This window comes from Myripristis murdjan, chromosome 10 (genome assembly GCF_902150065.1).
Source record: "Myripristis murdjan chromosome 10, fMyrMur1.1, whole genome shotgun sequence".
NCBI classification, from domain to species: domain Eukaryota; kingdom Metazoa; phylum Chordata; class Actinopteri; order Holocentriformes; family Holocentridae; genus Myripristis; species Myripristis murdjan.
This window is the reverse complement of record NC_043989.1, coordinates 6,200,460-6,227,666: the sequence shown is the minus strand read 5'-3', so window position 1 is coordinate 6,227,666 and position 27,207 is coordinate 6,200,460. Positions and strand designations below refer to the sequence as shown.

The 27,207-nt window shown below is 41.8% G+C and overlaps 1 protein-coding gene across 1 annotated transcript in view; it reads right to left on the bottom strand.

Moving 5' to 3' along the window:
• The window catches only part of htr4 (5-hydroxytryptamine receptor 4), a 172,193-nt gene that overhangs the window by 64,712 nt on the left and 80,274 nt on the right, over nucleotides 1–27,207 (bottom strand). The window contains exon 3 of the mRNA XM_030062068.1: nucleotides 5,674–5,787. Within this exon, the coding sequence (XP_029917928.1) occupies nucleotides 5,674–5,787 (114 nt within the window). The remainder of the gene's footprint in view (nucleotides 1–5,673; nucleotides 5,788–27,207) is intronic.

Genomic DNA, 27,207 nt, shown 5'->3' with positions numbered 1-27,207 from the left:
GATGGGTCGTCCATGTTTGTTGTTGTGATTCTGAGTGAGCGTCTCGCACACCCACGTGATCACGTTTTACGATGACGTAATGACGTGGCTCTGACTTGGCTCCGCTTGGCTCTTGGCCGGTGGAAAAGCAAACTGGTTCTTTGTTGGAACCAGTTAAGCACTGGCTCTAGCACCGAACTAGCACCAGGTTCTTTTTGGTGGAAAAGGGGCAAAAGTGTCCTTGAGCAAGATAGTGAACCCCTCACTGCTCCTGATGGACAGCTAGGTGCTTTGCATGGTAGCCTCTGCCATCTGTGTGTGTGAATGGGTGAATGTGGGGCAAACAGTGTAAAGCTCTTTGAGTGGTCAGTAGACTAAAAAAGCGCTATAGAAATGCAGTCCAGTTATCATTTACATTTTGATCAGCTAAAATGTACACGTAGGTTACCTGTCAGATGATGGTTGAATCCATATTAATTCAGTAACATTGTTTCAATGTATAATCGACTCAAATTTTAATGCAGATTCCCATTTAGATGATGGTTGAAGCAACACTGATTCAGTGTCAGCTGTGGTCGAAAATCCAACATTGATTCAATGTAAAACCCAGGGGTCACTCTCTGTATAATTTCAATGTCGGGCTTCAATGTGGATTCAGTTTTTCTGCCTGACCACATTTCAACACTGTTTCAATCACGTTTTGCTCTCTGGGAACATATCCGTTGGTTTGCAGGAACATAAAATGGCAATATTTTATTCTGGTGACAGGGTTGCTGACAGCAGACTGTGACTGGTTTGCTTTCTCTTTCCTGACTAATCGCTGACAGAAGACAGCAGACTGCAGTTTCATCCACTGACCCACCCCGACACCCAACCACCTAACTACAAAACTAATCAGCCAGGCAGCCAGGCAGCCAGGCAGCCTCTTATCCGTGCTCCCTGCAGCCGGGCCGCTCTGCGCTCTATAAATAGCTTCACTAACAAGAGGACGGCTGTAAGGGCTTTCCGTCCGCCTGTCACTAACCCAAACAACAGGCCGTTACTGCTGGAACCAACCAGCTGCCTGCTCGGCCCTCTCCATGTGGGGCACGCTTAAATCACGCAGGGAAACACGCACACACACAGAATCACACACACACACAGAAACACACACACTTCTGTACATGTATCTTGTATAAAAAGTATGCACTGGCACAGACAAATACTGAATGTACAAATGCAGATGGGCACAGACTTATATGCACTGACACATACATTCACATGCACAAACACACACACACACACACACACACATGGACTCACTCAGGTACAGTCACACACACATGCAGACAAACTTGAATGTGTCTGCTCACATTCAAGTTGCACACAAACATGCACGCACACGCTCACATGCATGTTTGCACACACACACACACACACACACACACACACACACAGCACAGCAGTAGCTGGCTGTAATTCAACACAGCTTAAAAACTATTAACATGCCGACCAGATGAGGTATCGTGTTTGGTTAAGATTGATATCCTGTTTACGTTAAAGTGCTAAAAATAAATGAAATGTTAATGAAAAGGATTGTGTTGCTGTGAGGCCGGTGATTTACTGACTTTCACACTGGCTACTGTATCATGCGGAGGAGAAGAGGAGGGGAGGGAAGAAGACAGGAGAGGATTCAAGGATAAAAGAGAGGAAAGGAAATGAGGGGAGAGGGAAATGACAGATGAGGACAATAAAGCTGAAAGGTAGTAGAAGTCAGTTTACCATTATTATTATTATTATTTTCTTTTTCAAAATACATTTCATTATTAGTGATAATATCTTTTTTAATAGTCTACTCTTTTATTAGTTTTTAATTGTCCATGTAGCACTGTCGCTCAAAATGTAATAGTGCAACTGATGTCATTTTTTGGAAGTTAGGGAATGAAACTGTCCTGAATATATTGTCTGATTTGCAAAGGGCAGTTTGGTTTAAAACATGTAAAGCAGAGCGGGGAAAAAGATGCAAACCAACAGTTGAACAGTTTAAACCATAAGTTAACCACTGCATCTAACCAGTGGGATATGAACAAGTGATTAAATTTAATAGGACGTAGAAGACTTTCTAAACTGTAACCATCAGCGTGAGATCACCAGGCTCCTTAAACTCACATGACTATTAGCAGATGGCTCATACGGCACGGCTGAGCCAAATTTACAAGCACTGGAAGAAAACTCCATCTGGACCCACATGGGGCTCTCCATATTATCTGAGACTCAGTGAAGTGTCTTTTCCTGAGCTGCAGGCCCAGAGACAGCGCAGGACGGTGGAGGAAGTCGTGCCTCCATCTCCCTTTTCATAGTAGCATTTGCTAATTTTAATTTAGTGACTTAGTGACAAATTTTGTGACTGATTAATCAACTTTAACGTGTTCCTGCCGGATTTGAGGTGACGGGAGCTCAACAGCGCCACCCTACCCCAAATGTAACACAATGTTAATTTGTGGTCAGGAGAGGAAGTGCAACATTCCATCCACCTATTTTTATTTGCATTTTCAGAAATTGCGAAAAAAAAAAAAAAAAAAAAAAAAAAAAACTTGGATGGAAACGCCAGAAATTTGAACGGCCGAAAATTCACAAAAAAGTTTTTACTCTTGGAGGGGGTGGATTTCTCAGCGTATCGATGAAAGAAAATGCAACTTTTTGCTGTGGAAACAGGTTTTGCAAATAAACGATGACTGGACCGGATACCACGTCACACTTCTACGCTACAGTCTTATTATTAGTTATTATTATTATTATTATCATCTCAGCTGTTGAGTGTCAGCTGAGTGTTTGTTGTTGTTCAGTCGACACACAGACGCTGTCTGATGGCATCATCTCACAGCGCACTCTCCTCTCAATAATCGCAAAACAAAACGAATGGAAACAGGCATAAATTCGCATTTTCTTTTGCGCATTTTGACAAAATTCGCTCAAAAATTTCGATATACTTGGATGGAAACCTGACTACTAAATAAAAGAGATATTCCGACCGTTGGCAGCGGGAAAATAATAATAATTAAAAGTATTAAAAATTAGAGCAAGGGCAGCAGTCGCGGGGCCCAATTTGGGCCAAATCTATAGTTACGTTTTAAAGTGAAGCGACCTCTAGTGGTCATAGTGTTGTATTAGCTGCTGTTATGTAGTTAATATTAGCAAACCTTTGTGAATTTTACTGAGCTAAAGTTAACTCACATTTTGTGACCTTTTTCTAACCTTGAGCATTACAAAAAAATCCTTCTCTCACCTTAACTACAAGCTTTCATAACCTTAACCAAGCATTTTTAGTGGCTAGTTTGCTGGGGCAACACTCCTGTGGGTCGTGTCAAAGGGCTGGACACACTGACCTTTGTGGTCGTACGGGCTGTTCAAGTTCAAGTTTATTTAAAGCTGAATATCGCCGGTTACAGTCTCAAGGGGCTTTACATGGCCACAATTGATCTCCTGAATTGATCTTTGCCTCCTGAATTGATCTTTGGTTGTAGCTGTATAAAAATTGCATATGTCCATCACTTTGGACTAACACACGCTGTTTTAGTCCTCACAGCTGGCAAGAACCCCCCCCTAAAAATAACAGCTGTAACCGGGTAAAAAATGGAAGAAATCTTAAGAAGGACCACGGAGAGAGGAGACCCCCTCCCTGGCCAGACAGGTGGGCGACGGGTGTCGACCCAGAGAGCAAACTGGAGGAGGTGTCGGGCTGATGGACCGACTGTCTGACTTAGTGGAAACTGACCGGCTGGTTTGCCGTCTGAACTGAGTGTTGTTAGGTCTTAATGAAGTCCTGCTCTTTGCCGGGAACCTTGCCACACAGGAGACATTCACAGTAAGCTGGTGTGTGTGTGTGTGTGTGTGCGTGTGTGTGTGTGTGTGCGTTCGTTCATAGATGTGTGTAGGAAAAAGGGGTTGAGGTGTGTGACAGTTTGTGAGTGTGATGTACTGTCGGTCTGGTTTGTGTTGATATGTGTGTATCTGACAGTGGATGTTTTGGACGTTCACATATGTGCATGAATGCTGTGTGTGTGTGTGTGTGTGTGTGTGTGTGTGCATGTGTGCGTGTGCACTCTGTGAGGAGTGACAAAGTCACCACTGTGACGTCTCGTCTCCCAGCGGTGATGTGCTGTCTTTGTTTCTCTTTTTTTCATTCTCTTTTCGACTGGTAGGACACACACACACACACACACACACACACGCACGCACACACACACGCGTGCACATACTGACACACACAGAGACACACAGTGGATTTCAACATCACAAGGAATACGGTCACCCTGAGCTCTCAGGTGTCTTTGGATGGACAGAGAGAGAGAGAGGAGAGAGAGAGAGGAGAGAGAGAGAGAGAGAGAGGGAGAGAGAGAAAGAGAGAGAGAGACACAGACAGAGAGAATGTATAATTGTATTAAGCTCTGCCACTTCGGCAATAATGTCTCTTAACCTCCATGCCAATAAGACTCACTGAATTAAATTAAACTGAACTAAAGTGAAGTGAGAGGTCGACGATCAGACCAACAGAACAAGAAAAACAGAAAGAGAGAGAGAGAGAGAGAGAGATGGGCGATCTGAGGCAATGCAGGATGAGGGGAACAAGAAGAAGAGGAAGAAGAAGAGGGAAGGGAAGAATGAATGAACAAATGCATGAATGAATAAATTAATGAATCATCATCATGGCAGTGACTCCCTCATGACCTCAGGATATCCTGCTGGCTATACCTCTGCTGTCACCACACACACACACACACACACACACACACACACACACACACACACACAATGAGCATGCTGACACACGCACTCTAAGCACGTTTCACACTACATAATATTTTGATTTATTATATTTATGCACATCGGTGTTTGTATCTTTCCTGTCAACGCTCCATTTCCTTAAACCAAGGACTAGGGACCTGTGACACACACACACACACACACACACACACACACACACACAGTACATTTACATAGCTATTTTATTTGCTAATAATATTTGCACTGACATATGGCACAGTTTTTTTGTGTAATTTATGAGCGTTTTATAAAATTTGGACGGTGCTGCTGATTTTGTTTCTAACCTGCTGTAGTGTAGCTGTATATTTGAGTCTGTCCTTGACATTTCGTTGGGTTGATGATTATGATTATCTTGATTATTCCTTGACTGGTTCAACTTAAACTACAGCGACAGGTGTTGCTGCACAGCAGGCTAAGCACATCTGGGCTTTTTCCTTCATTTCTGCTGTGCTGCTATGAGTTTGTGCTCAGTGACGGAGAAATGCTGCTGGAAAGTCAAGTCTTAGAAACTACCAGTCATTTCACACACTCAAGTTTCACATACAGATATTATAGTCGCTAGTTTCCGACTCCTTTAGGCTTTTCTTTAAAAAAACGTTAAACATGCAACTGCAAATTACAATATTAAAAACTCAACACTTAATAAAATAAACAATCAAAGACAGCAGTAATATAATCTGTGTTAAACATGAGTGCATCCTTTATTTTGTTTAAACCATTCCTTATTTCTTGCATTAAAGTTATTAATCAGATTGATTTCATATCAGTTTATATTGCATCACACACTCTCACTTTCTCTTTCAAGTCAATTCAGTTCACATCGACTAAAGTAAACAACATAACAGCTGATCCACATGCAGTATCCTGGCAGGAAAACAAGCTCTGTCCCACCTGAGTTGTCTGTCCTTGCAGACAGCCACCATGACCAGCAGGTTTCCCAGGATGCTCATCAGCATGACCAGAGACAGGAAGCAGATCAGAGCCATCCGCTTTGGCATGCTGTCGCTATGGAAACGGCAAAAAAGAGCAGAGCAAGAGAGGAGACATCAGTCCAGATCTGTGGAGTTTAACTACAGACCGCAAAAACCACAACAGCGCTTTCCCAATTCCTTGTGCAGGGACTGAGAAGTGGAAGGTGTGTGTGTGTGTGTGTGTGTGTGTGTGGTTTGCCAGGATGGGTTCAATCTATTTTCAATTTAATCAATTCAAGAGGTGGATTTTCATCAAAGCCGAAGTACGAAAGTCTCTTTGCGATTAAAAAGATTCTCACTTGGTGCAGTCCTCCAAGACGTGACAGAGGGAGAGAGCTTCTTTCATTTAATTTTCACTTCATTTCACACAATATATTAATTCTGCAGAGGAAATCGCTCCTCGAATTCCATTTAAAACGCAGAATCCAATATCCAGTGTTTTACAGAGTGGAACCTCTATATTTAAGAGTTATTAGTAGGGAAACGGTACTTTAAGCTGCAGTACATTTTTTTTTTTTTTTTTTTTTTTTTTTTTTTTTTTTGAATATGAAGTTCAATCTCAGTTTTTCTCAGCCTGAATCCCAAAGTGAAGCTGCGCAGAAGGCCATCCCACCCTCACCCGGTGAGGCTCTGCAGATTCACCTCATATTCCCAAGACAAAAACCTAGCGCTGCGTTCGGGCGCTGGCATGAAATCGTCTCCACCTACACAAAGCTACAGATCGAAAACTTCAGAGCAAAACCCAAAACTGGCTCCCTAAACAGCAGCGCAGCAGAAGCACAAGCACATGTTCGCTCGAAAATGATGCAAATCAGTTCATAAGAAGTTCAGTATTTAGTTGGGGTTTTTTTGTTTGTTTTTTTTTAGTTGCTGTCAAAAAATGTTCAGATAGCAGAGAAAACTATTTTGAATTCTCTGAATTCTCTGCAGCTAAAATCTGTTCAAAACCACCAACACAAATAATGAAAAGTAACTCTAACAGACGAAGACAGCCGAGTTTACAAGACTGTCTTGCTGCTCTTTTTTTTTAACAATGACTGTAACACAACAGTGATCCAACATATATCCACGTGCAGCAATTTCAGGTTTGTTTGCAATACAGTTGTCCTTCGCTGTAACGTGGTTCACCTTTCGCAGCCTCGCAGTTTCGCGGATTTTTTTTAGTGCAATTTTGCATGCTTTTTTTTACTGGACTTATTTTTCTACGAAGGTTTGAACTTTGAGAGTGTTTAAACAAAAGAGAAAAGTGAGAAAATGTTAATACCTGTCTGAGAAAGGTGTATAAAGTGTGTAGTGAGGGGTTTTACAGCCTTAAAACATCTATAATAATTGTAAAAAATAAAGCTGACTACTGGATTTCGCCTATTGCGGGTTATTTTTAGAACGTAACTCCCGCAATAAACGAGGGACCACTGTAAACGAAAAAGAGAATAGTTTAGCATGAGCAACAATAGTCACCGTGGCTGATCAGACAAAGAAAAGAGCGCCATCTACAGAAACTCAGACTCATTCAGCAGAAAATCCAAGGAGAAGACGTCACGTGTTTGATTGACAGGTCCAGGGAAGTAACACCAGAGCAAAAAGTGTCTAACATCATTATCATTTCTTTTTTTTTAGATGAAGATTTTATAGAGGATCAGCACTTTTTAGTAAACATTTAAAAAACTATTTTCCCTCAGGGATCAATAAATTATTTCTGATTCTCAAACACTTTACATAGCAGTTGAAAGTGAATCTTTTTTCACAGCCTGGATTTAAGAATCGCAAACTTTCAACTGTTTTTCACCCTCATTTGTGTTGAATAAGCAAAAACATCAGGACAAAAACAAAATCACACCTCTTCCTTGAGGACACTTAAGAATGGAAACCTAAAAGTGACTTGTCATGTCTCCATGTAACCCAGAATTAGTTTTTTCCCATGCTGAGAGTCCCCATTATCTCATTTCAGAATAAAAGTCTTCAAATACCATCACTGTGTCAGTGTTTGTAAGTGTCAAAACTGTGTGATACTCAGCATCTCTGGCATTCAACATTTTCAAATTCTTTACATTTACCTCTCGTGTCTTCAGTGAGTGAACAAATAAAAGAGTAAAAGTTCAAGGACTTTAACAGCAGGACACACATGCGAACGTCTCATGTGATGGAAAATGCAAGAAAGCAGAATTTCCTTTTCACGTGTCCCGGGCTGGAAAAGTTCAAGAACTCCAGATGTAAGGTGGTGCTAGTTTAATGCCCATCATGGGAGCAAAGTATTTTATACCGTAATAGTGCAGACGCTGCGTTTTCATTCCCCTATAGCCTTGGCACGGGCTCAACAAAACGTCTCAAGGTACCAAAAAGTAGCTGTCATGAGTTATGGATCAAAGACCTCGGAGTGATTTGTGTGGTTTCAGAGCTCTGCGAAAATGACTTGTTTAATCTCGGACTTGTTTGACATTGGTAATGCATTACAGTAATCCTCTTGAGGTTTGCGGTCTCTCACACTTGAAGGCTTGACAGGGAGTGTGTGTGTGTGTGTATGTGTCTCGTCTCTTAGCCTGCAGCTGTGTGCGAGTTTTATGCAGCGGGCATGAGAATACATCCATTATTCAAGCATCGCTGTAAACTGATTTCAATTTCCTCGCCCCGCGTCTTTGTTATCTCTACAGTAAATCAATCACAAGTTTAGAGCAATTTGTCCGTTGCTTTAATGCTCTGTCCTCGCTCTGTCTGTAATATGCTAATACGCCTCTCTGTGGCTCACTAACGCAGTCTGGAGTTATCTGCCAAATTATTTTACTCTCAGCATCTGCGGTTCAAAGGCGAACCGATAGTGTGCAAATGAGGCTTGTTCTTTGATCACTGGCAGCAACACGCTAATCAGATCAAACTGGAACGATGACAGCTACTCAACACAAGTGTTACTCCCCCCACAAAAAAAAATACAGGGCTTTTCAAAAACCTGCAGAGGTGGAGACGCTGCATCCAAGCCGTGGCACCACAACACTAATTTCCTTTCATCTTGAATGCGCCGTATGCATACTCCGACCTTTCCGCCCAAATGAGACGCGGATGAAAGTTATTGTTGTAGCATTAGAACTGTGACAGGCAGCACAGAGATTTTCTCTTTCAAGTGACGCCGTTGCATCATTCGCTGTCAAAATCCAAAATGAGTCGGACGCCAAGGCCAGAACACAGCTCTCTCTCTGTGAGCTTTCATATACACTCACGGATAATCAGAGGCCAAGTACATTTACTCTAGTAATTTTAAGGCCCTGGTACTTTACTCGAGTATTTCCATTTTTGCCTTTGTACTTTCACTGCTCTACATTTCAGAGGAATGAATTGCACTTTTAAACACCAGCAATGTTCCCACAAACTCCAGCACCCAAGCTGGGCTCTTCTGGGCTCAGAGAAGCTGAATAAGTAGAGCCGGCGTGAGCCTTTGGTTCACGGCAAATCAGAGTATTTTCTGGTGGTTCGGCTTGCCATGATAACAGCTGTACACGTGCAAAAGATGCCACGGCATAAGAGTTTGTTCACGTCACGGAAACATGTTTTTTCCACAGGATATTTTTTTGGGGGAAAAAAACTTTTGTTCTGGCAGGAGTTGAGCCTTTCCTGGTTGTTGGGTTGTTGGTGGCTTTGCTTAGCCTGACTTAGCCTGCGATAAGCTATGAATACGCTTCCGATAATGTTAAATAACTTTAGCAGCACATAGATATCATATCTCTATCTCTGCTGTTTAAACTGTTCATATTTCTGTTCATATTTCTATTTTTTATATATTCCTTGTTTATAGAGAATATATTGCTTGCTGCTATTTATCATCTGTTTATACTGTAAATTTGCACATTGCCCACATCTATGCACATTGTATACATCTATGCACACGTTTTTTTGCACATTGTTTTTTTGCACATTGGGTACTTAGATCTTTAGATCTCTAGTGTCATCTTTTATTCTTTATTTTTTATTTATTTAATCTTGTAATCTGTGGATACTGTTGAAAACTGTGAATTTCCTTCGGGATGAATAAAGTATCTATCTATCTATCTAGATGATTCCAAAACTGTGACAGAGAGAGCCACCGAACAGACAGGTGCTTGTTTTATCGTAATGAAAGTTACAATAAACTCCTCTGCCGATGAAGTGACCTCAGTTAAACTCTACAGCTGCTGCATTGGCAAGGTGAACCAACCAGAAATCCTCTGATTTGCCATGAACCAAAGGCCGATAAAGACCCACGTTGATTCTACCGATTCAGTTCCTACGGCTGGGTCAGAGCATGAAGCGTCTCGGCATTTGTCGGCATTGGTGTTGCAGTTTGTTTTCCCCGACTGAACATGTTGCTGGGTCGCTGAATGGCTCACCAAACAGATATAATTTTTCCGACAAACTCTAGGTCTCCACTTTCAAAAACATCCAGCCCTCAGTTTGTGTAGAAGTACGTGCGCATGCTAAGTATCGCCGTTTTTGAAAATTGATCTCAAAACGAAAGCTCTTAAGACCTATTAGGCTGATAAGACAGGTGGAGTTTTACATAAAAGTCTCACTCAACGCAGCTGCCGACATGAAACCCAAGCAGAGAGAGCTGTACTCAGCGGCGTCAGATCTTTTTTTTTTTTTTTTTTTTTTTTTTTACCTCTCTCATCCCTGTGCTTCCCTTTGGTACGATGCATCATAGGCCGTCCAGGTGGGTAAACACGAGCCTGCTGTGTGTTGCTGACTGATGTCGCATCACAGGACTCGTATCCCGTATTGAAGTTCAGACGGTTTTCAAACGGTTTGCGGCTCGCTGCCATTTGGAGCCGCCAAAGTTGCCCTACTGCCGCTTTAACAAGAGACTCTATGTATAGTTTATCTCCTTTTCACTGCCCTCTATTTTTACCGTCACGCCGGCCCGAGGTGTCTGGCTGAGTTTACCAGATGTGATATGAATGAAGAGGTCGATTGTGTGAGCTTATACTTCTGCACACCCTGAGCCAAGGGAACGGTAAAACCCCCGTTTAGCCTTCGCCTGTCATTTGCTTGCATCTTGAGTTGCACTTCATGGGTTAGGGGTCTGTGTGTGTGTGTGTGTGTGAGAGAGAATATGAGAAAGCGAGAGAGCAGCAGAAATGCAGATAGGGAAAAAGCGAAATGCAGAGTTAAAGGGAGTACAAGCTGTGTTTCTGAGGACATATGATACACATGATCTTTGACCTGCAGTTGAGCTGAACTTGTGGCAATCAGCGAACCGCAGGCTCAATCAGCCGTTCAGACGCAGATGAGGGCAAATTAGGAAATACCTCCACCCGACCCGAGATCTTTAAAGCCCCAATCTGCTATCAGGCAACTCTCTCTACTTTAAACCCCGATGGAGGAAAATGTGTTATTCTCTGCGACTGACATGAGTTTTTTCACCTGCCCTTTGTTTTTCTTCAACACGGCACAAATTTTCCATCTTAGCAAGTCATTTAGTCAAACAAGTGAAACAAATCTCCCAGTGGGGTGAGATAATCCAACTTGTCTCCAGCGCTAATCAAATTGTTTCCAGCATTTTCTTGATCCTAGTGGGCTGATCCGCTTTATTCTGCCTTGTTTCAACATATCGATACTTGTTCTCAGAAAAAAAAAAAAAAAAAAAAATCCTGAAAGTAGTGAAAATGCATTGGAAACAAATGGGATTATCTCATCTCACAAGCAGATTTTTTTTTTCACCTGTTAGAACAAAAATAAAATTTAAACACTGAATATGAGACTAAATAATGTGCTAAGATGGAGATTGTTTTTTTAAGTGACTGCTGGCGTGAAATTAAGTACATTATTGGATACTATTCAAATTCTGTGCTATTTCAAGACCTTTTATTAGTTTAGTTTGGTGAATTTATTTCGGTCATTTTCAACTTGCAGAAATCAAATACACATATAAATAAACAATATCTTATACACATATTTTTAAACAATGAATAAATAATATTTAATTTCCTTTCAGTACTGAAAAACCAAAACAAATACATGATATATATAAATATACACTGACTGAAAAGGTCAGTGTATATTTTGCCTATCCTTCTTACATTAATAAGCTTTCGTCAGCTCACTTAAAATAATACAATAAAATATATTAGTTATAACTCTGAGGATATAATCACCTTTTTTTTTTTTGCTGCTGAATTTAAATGGCAATGGGTGTTTTGGAGTGAATCCTGACATACAGAGTTTTGGAAGTGAACATTTAACTCCATCATTAAAAAAAGAAAATAATCTCCAGCTCTGTCTTGCACATTGCCCATGAACGCTGCATACTCCCAGCTATTGTGGAGTGTGGCTTTAGTCTCCGGAGTGCCCCAGTATCAGGTGGCTGATGGAGAGCCCTCTGATTGAATGTAAAGAGCAGCTTTTCAGCCCTGATGACTTGCAGTCGGGAGCCCCGGTGGTCCAGACCGACACCTCGAAGGACTCGACACTGCAGCCTGGTCGGGTGAGACAGGGAAGGAAATCAATTGTTCGCCGCGTCGCTTGAGTGATTTGAGTGACTCCGTTCGCACCGTTCTCTCTCCCGAAGTGAGCTGATTGCACAAGAGACATCGTCTTCTGGGCCTCTGGAAAGTTATTCTGAATGATGAGGGGGAAAAAAAAAACTGCGACTGCATCAAAGTCTTAAAGTCACAATATGCAACTTTTCTCAATGGGACAGTGAAATATTCTCCTCCTCCCCCTTCCACTGATTTGGTCAAGTTTTCGGCCCCAGTGCCTGTCAGTCATCTTGATGTGCGGTCATGTAGCCTGAAGCTGAGGTAAAGAGCATCTGTAATGTCACGACAGGCGCTGGAGAAGCAGACGGCAAATGCAGCCCATGGGCGATGAAAAATAAAAATATAAATTAATACATGCATAAATAAAAATTCAACAATGCTGATGTCCAGTGTGTTTTAGGCCAAACAAAAAAATACTTTGGGTTCCGGTTCCTTGTCCTTGGAATGAATAGGTAGGGAATTTATTTTATTTCATTTTTTATTTTATTTAGCATTTTAAGGATGGGTAGGTAGGGATTTTATTTTATTTTATTCTTTTTTTTTTTTATTTTCGGAAGCGATGCATGGGTTGCTTTTTAAATATAATTGATTCAATATTTGCATAAGTTACCACCTTTTTAACAGATGGAGCAGCGTTATTACTAGCAGAGGGAGGTGGCCTTATCTTCTCTGTTTTGCTGTTGTTTCTATGGTGATGAAGGGATAACCTAAAACCTGTGTAAGTTTGTGCACTGTGCACCTTTCCATTGCTTAAAGACATTCAAGGATTATCCTGGTGCTTGATAGTCAAAGCCCAGCCCAGCTCAGTGCTGGCCGTGTAATCAATAAAACATTCCAAAAAAAAAAAAAAAAAAAAAAAAAAAAAAAAAAAAGCCTGTATAATACAGACACTCATGCATACCGTAGCCTTACGTCCAAAGAACTTAAACATCGATCTGTGAACATTCGTCAGGTTCATTACCTGATTAAAATGGACTTTGGACGTTTTTCCTATGCACCTATCCTCAAGACTGTATTGACGTGAATGAGCTTTTAAAGGTTTAGCTTGAGCCTTTAAAATAAAGCAAAAGGCAGATGAAGTAATGAGGTGTCACGTTATCAGGAAAATGAATATTAGAATATCAGGGTTTTATTACATTTTGTGGGCACAGTTTTATTTTGACAAGTGATTGCATTATCTGTGAGTCACTAGCTGTAGCTATTTGGGTCTAAGTCAACGGGATATTTTGGACGGGAGGAGTTTGATTGATAACCCACTGCATCCAAACCAGATTTCGACATAACACACTCACTCAAAAACGGCCACAAGGGATTGTCACATTAGATCTTGTTTGTGGGTAAACGTCATATCGGCAGCCCTCCAAATTCACATCGCCTCCTCTGTGGCATGCAAAAAAAAAAAAAAAAAAAAAAAAATCCTGGTCTGAGCTGACGGCCTCAGTGGGAATCCCGTAATTGCAAACAATAGCTGTCTGGACGCTAGCGTTCCCTCTCAGCAGGCAGAGACAAGCCGTCCATTATGCAGACTGATGCAGGAGGTGATGGGCTCCGTCCAAACAGCGATCAACCCAGCGCTTCTCGGCATCATAAACATGGAGAAAAAAAAACCGAGGGGGTCAATACAGATTCTCCCACTGGCTGGCACGGCGAGGGAGTGAAAGCGGAGCGAGCGAACGGCAACACGAGAGAATAATTACGATTAAAAACGTGAACAATAAGAGCAGGTGGTTCACTCAGAGGTTAAAACAACAACAAAAAAAAATGAGTTACAGTACGAGGTCGTTCGCACAAAGCATACTTTGTTCCCTCATGATGAGCTGAATTAATCATTTATGTCATTTAAATGAATCGCTTGGTAATGTTTCTGTTTTGCTCCAAAATATGAGTGATGACACAAAAACGAAACAAAAGTACAGTAAAGTAGGGCAATTATCGGGAAAAAAAATATTATTGAATCATTTGCAGTATACTGTGTTTAGGAGACGCTGATCCTGAGTGATTCAGGGTCATACTCAGTGTTAAAATCTTGATTTTATGAAAACAGGTGAAATAATGTGCTGGTGGGATGAGATAATTCCAGTTGCTTCCATTTCCCAGAGTCATTTTCTCGACCCTAGAGGCCTGATCTGCCTTATTATGCCTTGTTTCAACATATTTATAATTCCCGAAACAAGTGAAACTGAAGTGGAAACAAATGGGATTATCTCATGCCACTGGAGGATTTTTTCACTTGTTTCAAGAAAAATAAGATTGCAAGATTGAATACGAGACTTGTTACGAGGGCTATTTCTCAAAGTGTAGAAAACGAGAGAGAGCATTTGGATTTTGGAAATGAGCTATTCATTTCTCGTCTGACCGGGGCAGAAAAAAAAAAAAAAAAAAGTAGACACATCAGCATGGGAGCCGTTCAGCTTGACACACGCTCGGCCCACCCACTGAAAAAGTCATCTTTTTCAATTAAGTTCAAACCCGAAACGTCTCGCGGCTCCAGAGTCAACACGCGAAATGTCATTACGCAGAGTTTAGCGTTTCAAATCTACAATAACACACACGTTTGTAGATGTATAAAAACGTCAATCAGAGTTGGACGTGGTGTTTTAGTCACGGTGAAGCCGCTCACCCGGCAGCCGCTGGGGTTGGCAGGGAAGCGCGCTGGCTGTGATTGGCCCCTTTAAGTGGGCTGAGGCGCCTCGTGTTTTTCCAGTCCCTGCAGATTATTTTCTTTGCTGTGACAAGGGCTCTTTAGGAAAATGACCGTGGCCGGCTGCAGAGGTTTTGCCTGTGAACGGCCGGTTTCTGTTTGTGCACCAGGCTGGCGGGCCTGCGTTCCAATTACGCTCTGTTATCTTTGCCTCACCTCGAAAAAAGTGAGGTTTTAACGCATAAAATAGCGCTGGAGGGAAACAGCGCACAGGCATGAAACACAATCTGGTTTGAAAGTGTTGGCCGTCGAGCAGCTTGAGAGCGTACGTAAGGGTTTGTGACTGCTCCAGCGATTGCAATTTGGACCCGGTTGGTGCTGCTTTGGTGCCACACTGTTTGACGCTCATTGTGAGCGACAAGACCATCTAGCGTGCTAGAAAAGAATCGGCCTCGGTTTTTTACTCGTGTTTTTTTTTTATGATGAGAGAACAGCAGGCGCAAGAGGACTCATAAACAAAATCAGGTGACATTTCAGGACTCCTAAGGGGAGGATTTCAGCTGTGACAATCAATTTATTAAGAGAAAACATTCACCGAGGCACTTATGTTACAGCCTGACGAGACTTATTAGTTTGCCCTGTAACATTTAGGCATTATGATTGGAAATGTCAACTTTGTGTAACTTCCCAACTTCCCCATAGCTCATAACTTCACCAAGCCAACTGCTTTGTCAAATTATCCCTTTTAAGCTTTCAATCCCTGGCAACCTGAGAAGCACAATTGGTCTAAAACGCTCAGCACGGTGCTTGAGATCAGTCCAGGCATTGATTTTGACAACTTACCAAACACAGATGCATAATTTGTTCCCCCTCCAAATACGGAGTTAAGTCTCCTCTCGCTAATGTGACGCTGTAATTGGACGAAGCGCTGGATCTGAGCTGCAGCGGCGCCTCGTCCAATCTCCAGCTGAGAGCAGAGCGAGGCTGGATCGATGCCGGCCTCGGAGCAGGCCACAGAAAATAGGGGAAATAATGCATGCAAAGGCGTGAAATAGATAGAAATGCACAGGAGACGGAGAAGGGCTGAGGCAGAAAACACCACCTGCGTGGACGAAATGCAGGCAGAATGCACAACAGCTTGCAGGGAGAGGCGTCGTCGTGATCGCAGCCCACGCACAAACTCTATCATTCATGTGCACAAACACACATCGCAAAAAAACTCTGCACATCCCTTCTACCTCTCACAGACGCACAAACATAACGCAGGTCAGTTTGTTTATTTACAATTAATTACAACCACGTCAGTCTCTCTCTCTCTTTTTTAAGCTGTTTTAGACATGGCTTTATGTAAAATGTCTTATCAGCATAAATTCTCCAAAGAGCATCACAGTCCCACCAACTGAGGTCCTGTAGCTTTAACCTGTCGGCCAAAATGATATTCTGATTTCTGGTAGGATGCACCAAAACAAAGCACGGTGCTGAATGAGTGATTTGTCGGTTACGTTTCTTCCCAAAACATACTGCAGGTTAATGTAAAAGTGTATTTCAGTTTTCATTTTGGATTCATTTAGGTTTATGTTGCCCAATATCAAGCGACCAAGCGCCCTTAAGCAAAAGACATAGACTTTTACGTATTTTTTTTAAATCCAAAAATCACCTTGTTCTGTCTTCATATCAGCTAGGAACTCATGAAGAACTGAATCGTGAATATGAATTTTGACAGGTTAGGCCAAACTTGAAGAACTGCATCAAAAAAATAAGATGACACATTTCAATTTGCCAAAAAAAAAAAAAAAAAAAAAAAAGGTCTTCTGTCTTCTAAGTGAGCGCGGTCGGCTTTTTCTACCTACCTATCTCTGCAACATGTAGCACAAACTCACTCTTTCCTGATTTGTTCATCTACATCTGAGAAAATATTTGCTTCTATACTCTCTGCTGTACTCTCTTTCATTGAAGTGAACCCCCCCGACTGAATGCATGTGACACATATACAGGAAATGACTTTATGTTGGGCCATCTTACCTCTAAATAATCTACGCATCATCATCTGTTTCCTTCCACCCATAAATCCCTGCATTTCAAACTCGTTTCCTGTAGTTGTTTCAAGTTTACATCCTCACTCCCATCCAGCCTCTCCTCAGCCCCCCTTGCTACAGAGCCAGGCGTTTTCAGGTTATTCGCCGTCACCGCAGTTCAAACGGCATAATTCATTATTATTACCTGGACGAGAAAAAGTAAACGAAAGGAGGAAACGCCGCAGAATCCAGATAAACCGCTCCAAACAGTTTCGAGGGCGCTTTCCCTCTCCTCCAACTTCACTCGAGGCACGTTCCTTTTTTTTTTTTTTAAATTTCCAAACAATTACTTTACAAGAGGATGCTGCGGGTGTTTAGCAGTGAAAATTAAAAAGCCTTGTTCTCAAGCCAAAAACAAGACAAATTAGTTTTATTACTCCTGCATTGTGTACTTTCCGTTGGATCCCTGCCCTAATTAGCTAATTTACTTTATACTTTATGGTTCGATACTTTTGACAGATGCCTCTGCGTTGTCACAGGACGCCCACTTTGTCAAAGATGTGTCCTGTAATCTTCATGGTGATTTAAAAAAAAAAAAAAAAAATGCTAGGTTGCTGTTTTTGTACATGATTGTTGGCGATCTCTTGCCAAGAGTTGTTTACCATCTGTGTGTCTCTGTACTGCTGACACGAGGCGTCATAACTCATCCTGTTTTTTTTTTCCACTTCCTTCACCTTCCCTTTCCTCTAGTCCTTCCAAATTTGCGGTTGTTGGCTGTTAAACACCAGCCGTTTAGCAAAGTGCCACGTTTCACCTCGGGTAATGAATATGCAGTCGCTCCGCGTGGCGGTCCTGAACGCAGTCTGCGACACAACGAGATTCTAGCTGTAGGCGACAGGGACAAATGCATCCCACGCAACACCTTCAAAAAAAAAAAAATGTGTCATTTTCATTAACACGGCCGCCAAAAAGTGTCCAACAGTACGGCACAAATCAGCCTGCACTCCTTCCTACTGTCACTTCCAGGCTGCCATAGCGTTCCACCTGTTGTGCCTACAGGTCAACACACATCACCGATGACAGATTACGGCATGCACCTTTAAAAGCTCCCTGAGTTCATGACCTGACGCTGCTTACACCTCATGCACCTGTGAGCTTCACCTCAACTGAGATTTTAATTCGTGGAGACGATCAGGCGTCACTTAACCCTCCTATTATGTTTGGGGTCAATTTGACCCCAGCCAATGTTTAACATCTCTAAATAAATGATTAATGTCAATTTTTTTTTTTGCTTCATATTTAATGAGTTTTCCTAATGTAATGGGCACTACCGGGTAAACATGAAATTCACATGATATGTTTTCAATGTCCTGTACACACTTTGTTACGCATCGCTTATAAATAACAAAAATCTGTACTTAGAAATAATATAAAGCCATTAAAACACCAAAAATTTATATTTATTTCCAATTTTAGATCAATCAGTGAGATTTTATGGTGATTTGCATATTTTTCAATTGTCGCGTAATACGAATACTGGATGTATAAGTGGGGGTGGGGAGTTATGTTTTATTGAAAGGGCTATTTAGGTCGTCAACAAAGAAACATAAAGTACTTGACACATAAACTTTGATAACAATTTTAGTTATAATAATTTTGTGGAAGTTTAAACTCCTGGGGTCAAACTGACTCCAAACATAAAAGATGTTCAAAAATGTGAACATAACAGGAGGTTTAACCGAATTTTACAATGAAAAAAAGCTTGTTTTTCGCTATCCACACCTGCAATTTGAACTAAATGTGCACATGTACACCATCAAAATGCACATCGTCCTCTGTTGAATCCAGCCTTGTGAAGCAATCTGAAATCTGACGGGTACTTTTGATGTGACGAACGTCGGAAGCAATAGAAAATCTTCTTTAAAAACAACATTTCTATGCACAGACTTTCATCAGGTTATATGGTGATGGATAACATTTCACCACAATGTCATTAATTATGTCTGACTGCAAGTGAAGTGGACAGTGTGCGGGAGCGTTTTGTTCTGTCTCGGCTGACCCGTGCTCCTCTCCTTTGCACCCGTCGATCCACAGGTGTGAAAAAGTTCTGCTCTTTCATTTTAACCTTCACACAATACAAAGTCACCGGAGGGAGATGAATTGTCCCCGCTCCCTTGTATTTGGGGGGGCTTAAATACACTCTGTCTCTATAGTTTTGAAAAAGACACAGATCATGAGCTCAGGAGGGGGCTTTAAATGTGATATATTTAATGGGGTTCAGGTTGAGGCTCCCTGTTTCTCTCCACCTCGCCCTCATTTATCAAACTGAGTGAAAATGAATGTGAGTGAGTCACGGGCTTTGGGCTGTATTAGCGGTAGAAGCAAAGGGAGACAGGCAACCGATTTCTCCCTTTTTCCCCCTGAGTTGCTGACTAACTAATCCCCCGTTCTGTGATTCAAACTCAAATTAGGGACAAAACAGCGCGACACATTAGGCAGGCCGCTTGTGTCGACGCGGAATAAGAAGCGATGTTCGTCATTTGAGGCTAATTTTCTTCATGACAATCACCCGGAGCCACGCGGCCGCCGTTCTGGCAGCTCCGCACACACACACACACACACACACACACACACACACACATATACACACACACTTCCTGAATTCAGAGAAAGCTAAACACAGGCCACTCCGGGCCAGGCTTCATCCAATTACTTTACAACAGCTTCCCTTGTAAAACATGTATTTCCTCTCCAATTATCAATCATTTATCTGCCTCATCCTGATGTCGGCTTTGCCCTTAATACAAGGGGAGAAATCTGAAAATAGGTTGCACCTGGGGCCTGGCTCTGACTGAGCTGGGTATTGAGGCAGCATTAACACGTCACCCCCTCCTCCACCCCTCCACCCCTTTCCAAAATATCCCCCCCCCCCAAGCCTCCTTCCTCCACACCACCCCATTGGACAAAGTGCTTCAGGGGTGAGGCAAAACTCCTGAATGGCTGCCGCTGCCGAGAGCAATGACTGACATCCTTTTTAATACAAATTATTTTCTCATTCAGAAGGCCGTGATCGTCTCTGGCTCGATTTCTGTTTTTTTTTTGTTTTTTTTTTTTTGTTCCACGGAGCTGAATAGGGCTTGTGGTGGATCGCTGCGCTGCATCGCGGCACATTGTGAGTGTAAACTGTGCGGTTGCAGTGTGAATTGTGAGTTTTCCACTCGTGCTCAGTGTTGCTGAGGCCGTGCCAAACTCAGGAAGCAGGAGGAAATGAGCCTGTCAAAAGTTCTTTTTTTTTATGGGGGGGAAGTTACATTCATAAAAAGATAATAAAGCCCTAGATTAAATTAATTTAAATTAAAAAATAATAATAATCTATACAGTGTTTTTAACAAATTCGTCATCAAGTGTTTCACAGAAAAAGACAGTGACGCAAATGACTACAAATACAACAAGGGGTAAATAAAGAGAATGAGACTCCAAGAAACTCGGAGAAACAGGATAAGACATGAATGGAGACACGAGAGATGATATGAGAGCGGATGATAATGATGATAGTCGTTGCTATGGCGATCTTCCAACTTCACTCTTCCTCCACCTTCCTCTTTGCCTCACCACCTGGGTTTTATGAATCAAAATTATATATACTTTTACTGAAAACGTTCGACTTTTGGGATTCTCTGTAAGTAGTATGAGATAAATGTGTGTGAGTGTGTGTGTGAGTGTGTGTGTGAGAGAGAGAGAGATGGACACTAATCCCCTTCATATGCTATATTAGTCAGAGGTCGTAATATCCTTACTCTCACACACACACAGAGAACGCAGTCTCATTCACACACTGATAGAGTCACTTAAATATCTTCTCACACTATTAGATTAACTGGTTATGTGCGGTGCCCTCATTCAAACGGCGATAAATTTACAGGATAAGTCTTTTGATTCATACAGTGAATCACAAATTAATTTTCATATTTTATGCATTTAGCTGCAGCTCCTCCTCAGGACGGGCTGCATTCGGTGCAGCAGGAAAAATGAGCTTCAGCCTGCAGTTACACAATCACACGCCAAAAATCAGGAACGCACAGCTTCAGCAGAGGAAATGCATTCTTGTTCAGAAACTGATAAACTGCCAGGAAATATTTCCCGAAGCCTTCTGGGGGAATTCAAGCCACTCGAGTCAAACACTAGTTTGGGTTGCCTGGCAACGTGGCATGTTTGACGAGTGTAAATGATTTTGTTTTGTCCTTGTCACACAAGTCAAGAGACGCTCGCAGAGGCAGCCTGGAGATCAGAGATGCTGCTGGAGCCCATCAGCACAGGAGAAGTGAGACTGAAAATGGTTTCTATTTTATACGCAAAGGCTTTGAAGGCCTCGTTTTATTTAGGCATCGGGATAAATATAATGCTCTTCATGACGTTTTGCGAATAAATGTAGTTGAGGTGTAAAGTGAACTGAATTAATTCAAATGACTCTGACAGCTACTGGACCCTGATTGGCTGACAGCAGCAGCTCCTTCACATGAACCAGTTGCATGACCAAGTGCAGCTGTGATGAACTTCCTGGACTTGAAGAAACTGCTTAGAAAAGAGGATGAATTCTTGAAAAAACAACAACTTCACTACAAAAATAGCCATATGAACATGTAATGTACTTTTATATTCTCTTAAGTCTTTATATCTTCTTTTTTCTTCAAATAAGGTAAAAAAAAAAAAAAAAAAAATTGGGATCGCTGGGATTATCTCATCCCAGCGACAGATTTTATTACTTGTTACTTTGAGAAAAAGACTGAGAGTCCAACACATGTTAGGATGGAGATTTTTTGCAGTGTGAAAATATGACTTAATTAAACAACACCTTCGTTACACATCTTTCTTAAACTGTATAAAACAGGACGATTTTACTCCCCGTAATGTCAGACGTTTTGAGAATATAATTGATGAATGTAGCTTCCATAACTGCATTAGTATCTAGACAGCTAAACACATAAATATATAGAGCTCTAAATAAATAAATACATAGATAACTGTACAACGCTCCCTAGTCTCTAGAATAGTACATGAAACACACGACCCGAGCACAGCCAGATGCATTTCATGTTGAGCTCCAGTCTGAGGCCGTGGCAGCATCTGGCTGTGATGTGGGACTCTGAGAGGCTGCTGGCTGTGGCCGTGTGGCCTCAAGCTTCCTGCCTGCTGATGGATGTCTGCTAAAGCTCTTAAGAGCCGGGATGATCTGGAGTAAATATTGAGTGCAAGTATAGCTAAAAGGTATTCTCACACTGGATTGGCTGGGTTCAGGAGGTAAGACCGTGTGTGTGTGTGTGTGTGTGTGTGTGTGTGTGTGTGTGTGTGTGTGTGTGTGTGTGTGTGTGTGTGGTGTGAGACAGGGACAGGGAGAGACAGACAGTTAGAGGCAGATGAAGACAGAAGCTGCATTTACACCTGGTCATTCCATGTGACTTGTGTCTGCAGAGCTGGAAGCAACTAATTGTATTTACTCATGTTACTGCAACTGAGTAGTTTTGTGTGTACTTTTTGTATATATATATTTTTTTTAAAGTCAGTAAATTAGTTTTGTACTTCACTACATTTTAAATTAGACCCATTACAGAGAACAAATGATCAATGACAGATTGCATGAACTTTCACAATAAAAGCTGCCCACACTCCACACTTGGTATTCAGATGAAATAAAATCCAAGCAGTGCTGGTACTGTGACAAAAAAAAAAAAAAAAAAAAAAAAAAAAAAAGCAACAACAACAAAAAAAATGGCAATCCACTTTGTTTTCTGTTTTGTTGGAGAGCAGATGGAAGCTGCTTCCAAAATAGCATTTTTATTTGTTTTAACTAAAGGGAAAACACCAATTTTCAGCAGGGAATGCACAGAGAGAAAAAGAGCAAATGAGCCTCCTGGATGCTATGAAAAGTTTTAATGACGTATTGCATAATGTGACTGGATAGTTTAAGATACAATGTGCATCTTCAGATACTTCACAGGGCATAAAACAAACAAAGGACCACAAAGGTCTTCTTCAGGTTCATGCAGTCCTTCATTAAAACTCTTTTCTGAGCATCCAGGAGGCTCATTTGCTCCTTACTTGTTTGTGAAGTCGGCCTGCTGAGCTTCCTTTTCCCACTTCTTTGAACTCTGATACAGCAGAGAATGTACAACAGAGGATGGCTAATGAGATCGAACACAGCAGTGACTCTTGTAGGAGCCGCAGACCTGCTGCTGCTGTCCGGAGGCCAGTCTGGATGCCAGACTCCAGCCAGGATTGTGCACATCACTTTCACCGATGCATGATGTTATACTTTGGGCAGAGAGATGGATGCATTTATAGACACATAACATCTGTTTCAAATGTGTCTCAAACCGGATCCGGAGGTGTTTCGGCAATCAGATCCATCCTATATGCATCTTGAGTGCATTATTACCAGCCTTTTTATGTAAGATATGGCTTATTCACATATAATCAAGAGGCTTCAGACAGACAGAAACACACTGAGAGAGACAGAGAGCTGAGCAATAAAAGTGATTTTTGCCAGGTGGCCATCTCTCCACACCTGACTCTTCCAATAGTGGAAGATGGTGGGAAAAAAGTTGAAATCATTTAACTTTGCCTGAGGTGGGAGAAATCTGTGGCTTGATGCCCAATCGGTTTTGACCAGAGATGCACCGTCTAAAAAAGTTCACACAGCCGTCGCCGTCCTCTGTGGAAGTCCAGGTCTGGCTGAGGTGATGATGACAGCGAGAAGCTAAATAATGCAGATTTTCCTCACAAAAATGGTAAGAATCATGTAGCAGTGTGCGAACAAGACAGTGACACGCTTAACAATATGCATGCTCACTTTCACCATCACATTTGCAGCACACTTGCTCTCATACTGCATCGTTTGCTTCCCATTGTATGCTTCCCAAGCTTGCTGGAGACAGATGGTTGCTACAGTCACCTGCAATGTATTTTGGTAAACGCCTATTGCTCTTGCCCCTTTTCCAAATGGTTTGACCATAAATAGACTGTGTTTCATGAAGTGAACAAAGGAAACGAAATCAGAGTGTGGCTGTGCAGAGCTACTGTCGACACTCTTATACGGTAAATGCCATCGTGGAGTAAAAGATGGCATGGAGATGCATGGTAGTATCTCCAGAGATAAATAACTGCAGCAAAAGCAATGATTGATCCTTTGATCCTTTGTTGATTCATGTCAGAAAATAATAAAAAGTCTTATCTGCTTTGTGCTTCATGCTGTCCCATCAAAAATCAAACTCAAACACACGATGCGCACAAAGTCGATGGTTCCAAGAGTCAGCAGCAGCGCCTCATGTCCCGGCCACGTTGTGTCTCTCATGGCCATGTGAGCGGTGCACACAAACAGACAGAGATGGAAACGAGATGATGGAAACAGAGTGAAGAAGAGGAGGAACAGAGTGCGCAGAGTTTGTCCATATCTCACCTAGGTACCACTGACCCGCGCCAATCCATCATTCTGCGTCATTACGCTCTCTGTGCTGTACACCGAGTGCAGACAGGCCTTGAAACTTCACATTAACACATGGAGAATCAAGGGTCAAACCAATGTGAAAATGCTCCTGCCTCCATTTAGACCTAGCAGTGAACCCTTTTGCCCAAATTGCTGCACATTAACGTCCAGACCTTGTACATTTATTCAGGGAAGGGTGACTGAGCATCAGTCTGTTTTTCAGCGCTGTCCTGCAACACATTTATGCAATTACAAGCCTTCACTGCTGAGAGCTGCCCAGTGCAGCCTCAGTTTTACACTGTTGGCCACTGAGCGGCTCTAATGGAGCAGTCGGTGCCTTTCTCAAGGGCACACAGAAACATTTCTCAGTCACTCTCCCAGTAGTACAAACTGAATCGTCACCTGCTGTACTAGTTATACAAGGGAAGACTCAAAAAACCAAGGACAAACCCCATGTAAAGGCAGCCTGTGCTCACAATGGGAGGGAAAAAAACAACTTCTGAGGTCAAGATGTTTAAATGTAATATTTCCATGTTTAGTGGCATTATGCAGCAAGTTACTAACCAATCAACCATATGATGCTTTTTCTCAGTACATTGGTGGAGCAAACTGCTAATATTAATAAAATTTGGGGCTTTACACACCAAACCCTGATATGAAAGAGGTCAGCCTTTTTCAGCCTCACATTTTAACGCATGTTGGGCACTGCACATCAACTCAAAAAAACGTATTACATGTTTAATGCAGTTTAGCCTCACACAGCAGGTCTTTGTTATTTCCCGTCTTTACTGAATCTTTTGGAACTTCATGTGGCATTTGGGCGACAGTCACCCGAGCTGCTGTATGCCATCGCTGCTGTCAAACTTTGGACCTCCGAAATGTCAGGTTTTCAGGAACTAAGGAAGACAGTTTTTAATGAAAATCCAATGACTTTTGAGAAAGTTTCACCAGACCAAGAGGTTGTAGAGTTTTCTCAACCTCAAGAGAACCACATTCTTCAACTCGAAAGCCAGAGGACCTACTGTACATGCATGTTACAACAATTTCACTATCATCATCAGTTTGAGCGAAGCATGACAAGAACGTGGTCATCAAAGCTTGTCCGTCTGTTTCATTATGGGTCATTTTTCAAGTGATTTCCCCATTATGAAAGAATAACCAGAAACATGAAGCAATTTGACAGTAAAATTTTTGACTAAAGTGTTTGTTTTTTTTTAACCATGACCCCTAACCTTAGTCATCTTGGTCTATTTGCCTAACCGCTTTTTAATTTTGAAAACCAAACCCTAACCTTAAAAACGGTTTTAGATGCCTAACCTTAACACTTAACTAACCTCGTCATGTGACAGCCAGGCGAACACAGTGTCAGTCAATTTATGACCTTGTCAGATCATCCAGTTTGTTATGAAAGACTGTAATAACAGTAACCTGCAATATTACTGATGAAATGAGTGAATAATAAGTTTTGTTTGTTTGTGATAAAAGTTGCGAATGTTTGAGTTTATAAGAACTGGATCCACTTGGTTTGGCGACATTGATGGATTATTTTGGTGAAACCTAATTTTTTTTTTTGCTTGTCTCTATCTGTCCTCTGTGTAGGTTGAGTGTCTTCTTGTGCATCTGTCATCTGATTGTAACATTGTCCCCTGCAATAAAGACCCAGTTCCACGTTAAGCCAGTGTGTGGGATTTTTCTTTATTGCCTCCACAGTACGTGTGAGATTGCAACAGACAATGAAAAAAAAAAATGCATTGTGTAAATGAGACAAATATTCACACATGGACACATGCATACACCCACATGCATGCACAGACACACACACACACACACGTTTGCTGTCTATTAAATTGGTTTGGCTGGTGAGTCTCCTCTCTGTTGCTTGGTTACCTGTTTCCCTTGGTAAAGGGCAGGCGGTAAAATAGCTGCAGTGTGTTGACAGGGGAAGTTCATACAGCCAGTCAAATGAGAGCTGAAGTGGATTTAGTTCACATGAGACCTTGACATGAAAGGCCGATGTCTCACTCTGGTGAACGTGTATGTGTGTATGTGTGTATGTGTGTGTGTGTGTGAGGGAGAGAGCGATAGCTGTTGTTTTGTTAGTTTATCTGATGGGGACAGTGCATATTAGTAATGATTTCTATAATACTGCCAGTTTCCACCTGTAGTCCCAAGCCATAAATGATTTATAACACTACAACATTACTGGAAAAATACACCCTTGGATACTCTCATTCATCATCAGTTCAGAAACTGGTTATTTAGTTTCTTGTCTTTGCCTCTCCACAGCCCCAATACAGCAGCTGTGAACATAAAAACTTGCAGCGAGAGTTTTTCCACTCATATCAAGAGAAAGTGAGAGTCACCGCTCGCTCAAAACTCTGAGCCTCATGGCTGCATTGCATTCTGGTCTATTTGCTGCTCCTGTGGGGGGAGAAATTGCTCCCCGTGCCTCCACAATCATGCACTTCACCTCTGCATGACGTCAAAACCTTGAGTGCTTTAGGGTGGATGTTTACTTTACTGCACGTGCACAAGATGGAGCAGGTAAAACATAAGGATGCATGCATGTTCATAATGCATGTGAGGGAAAAATCACAGGATATTAATGAAAAATTCTACCTTGATTAGTTGGACTTTGAAAGTAAATACAAAGGCCTGCATTTGCTAAAAATCTTTTCAGCGCTCATCGTCAGTTCTACGACTTGTAATAGAAGCAAAACTATCTTCTTGACCAATCAAGGATTATGTAATTGGTTTTACACAGGCTGAAACTTGCTGCACACATTAAAGGTTTGAGTGCAGCTGAGAAAAAGAGCAG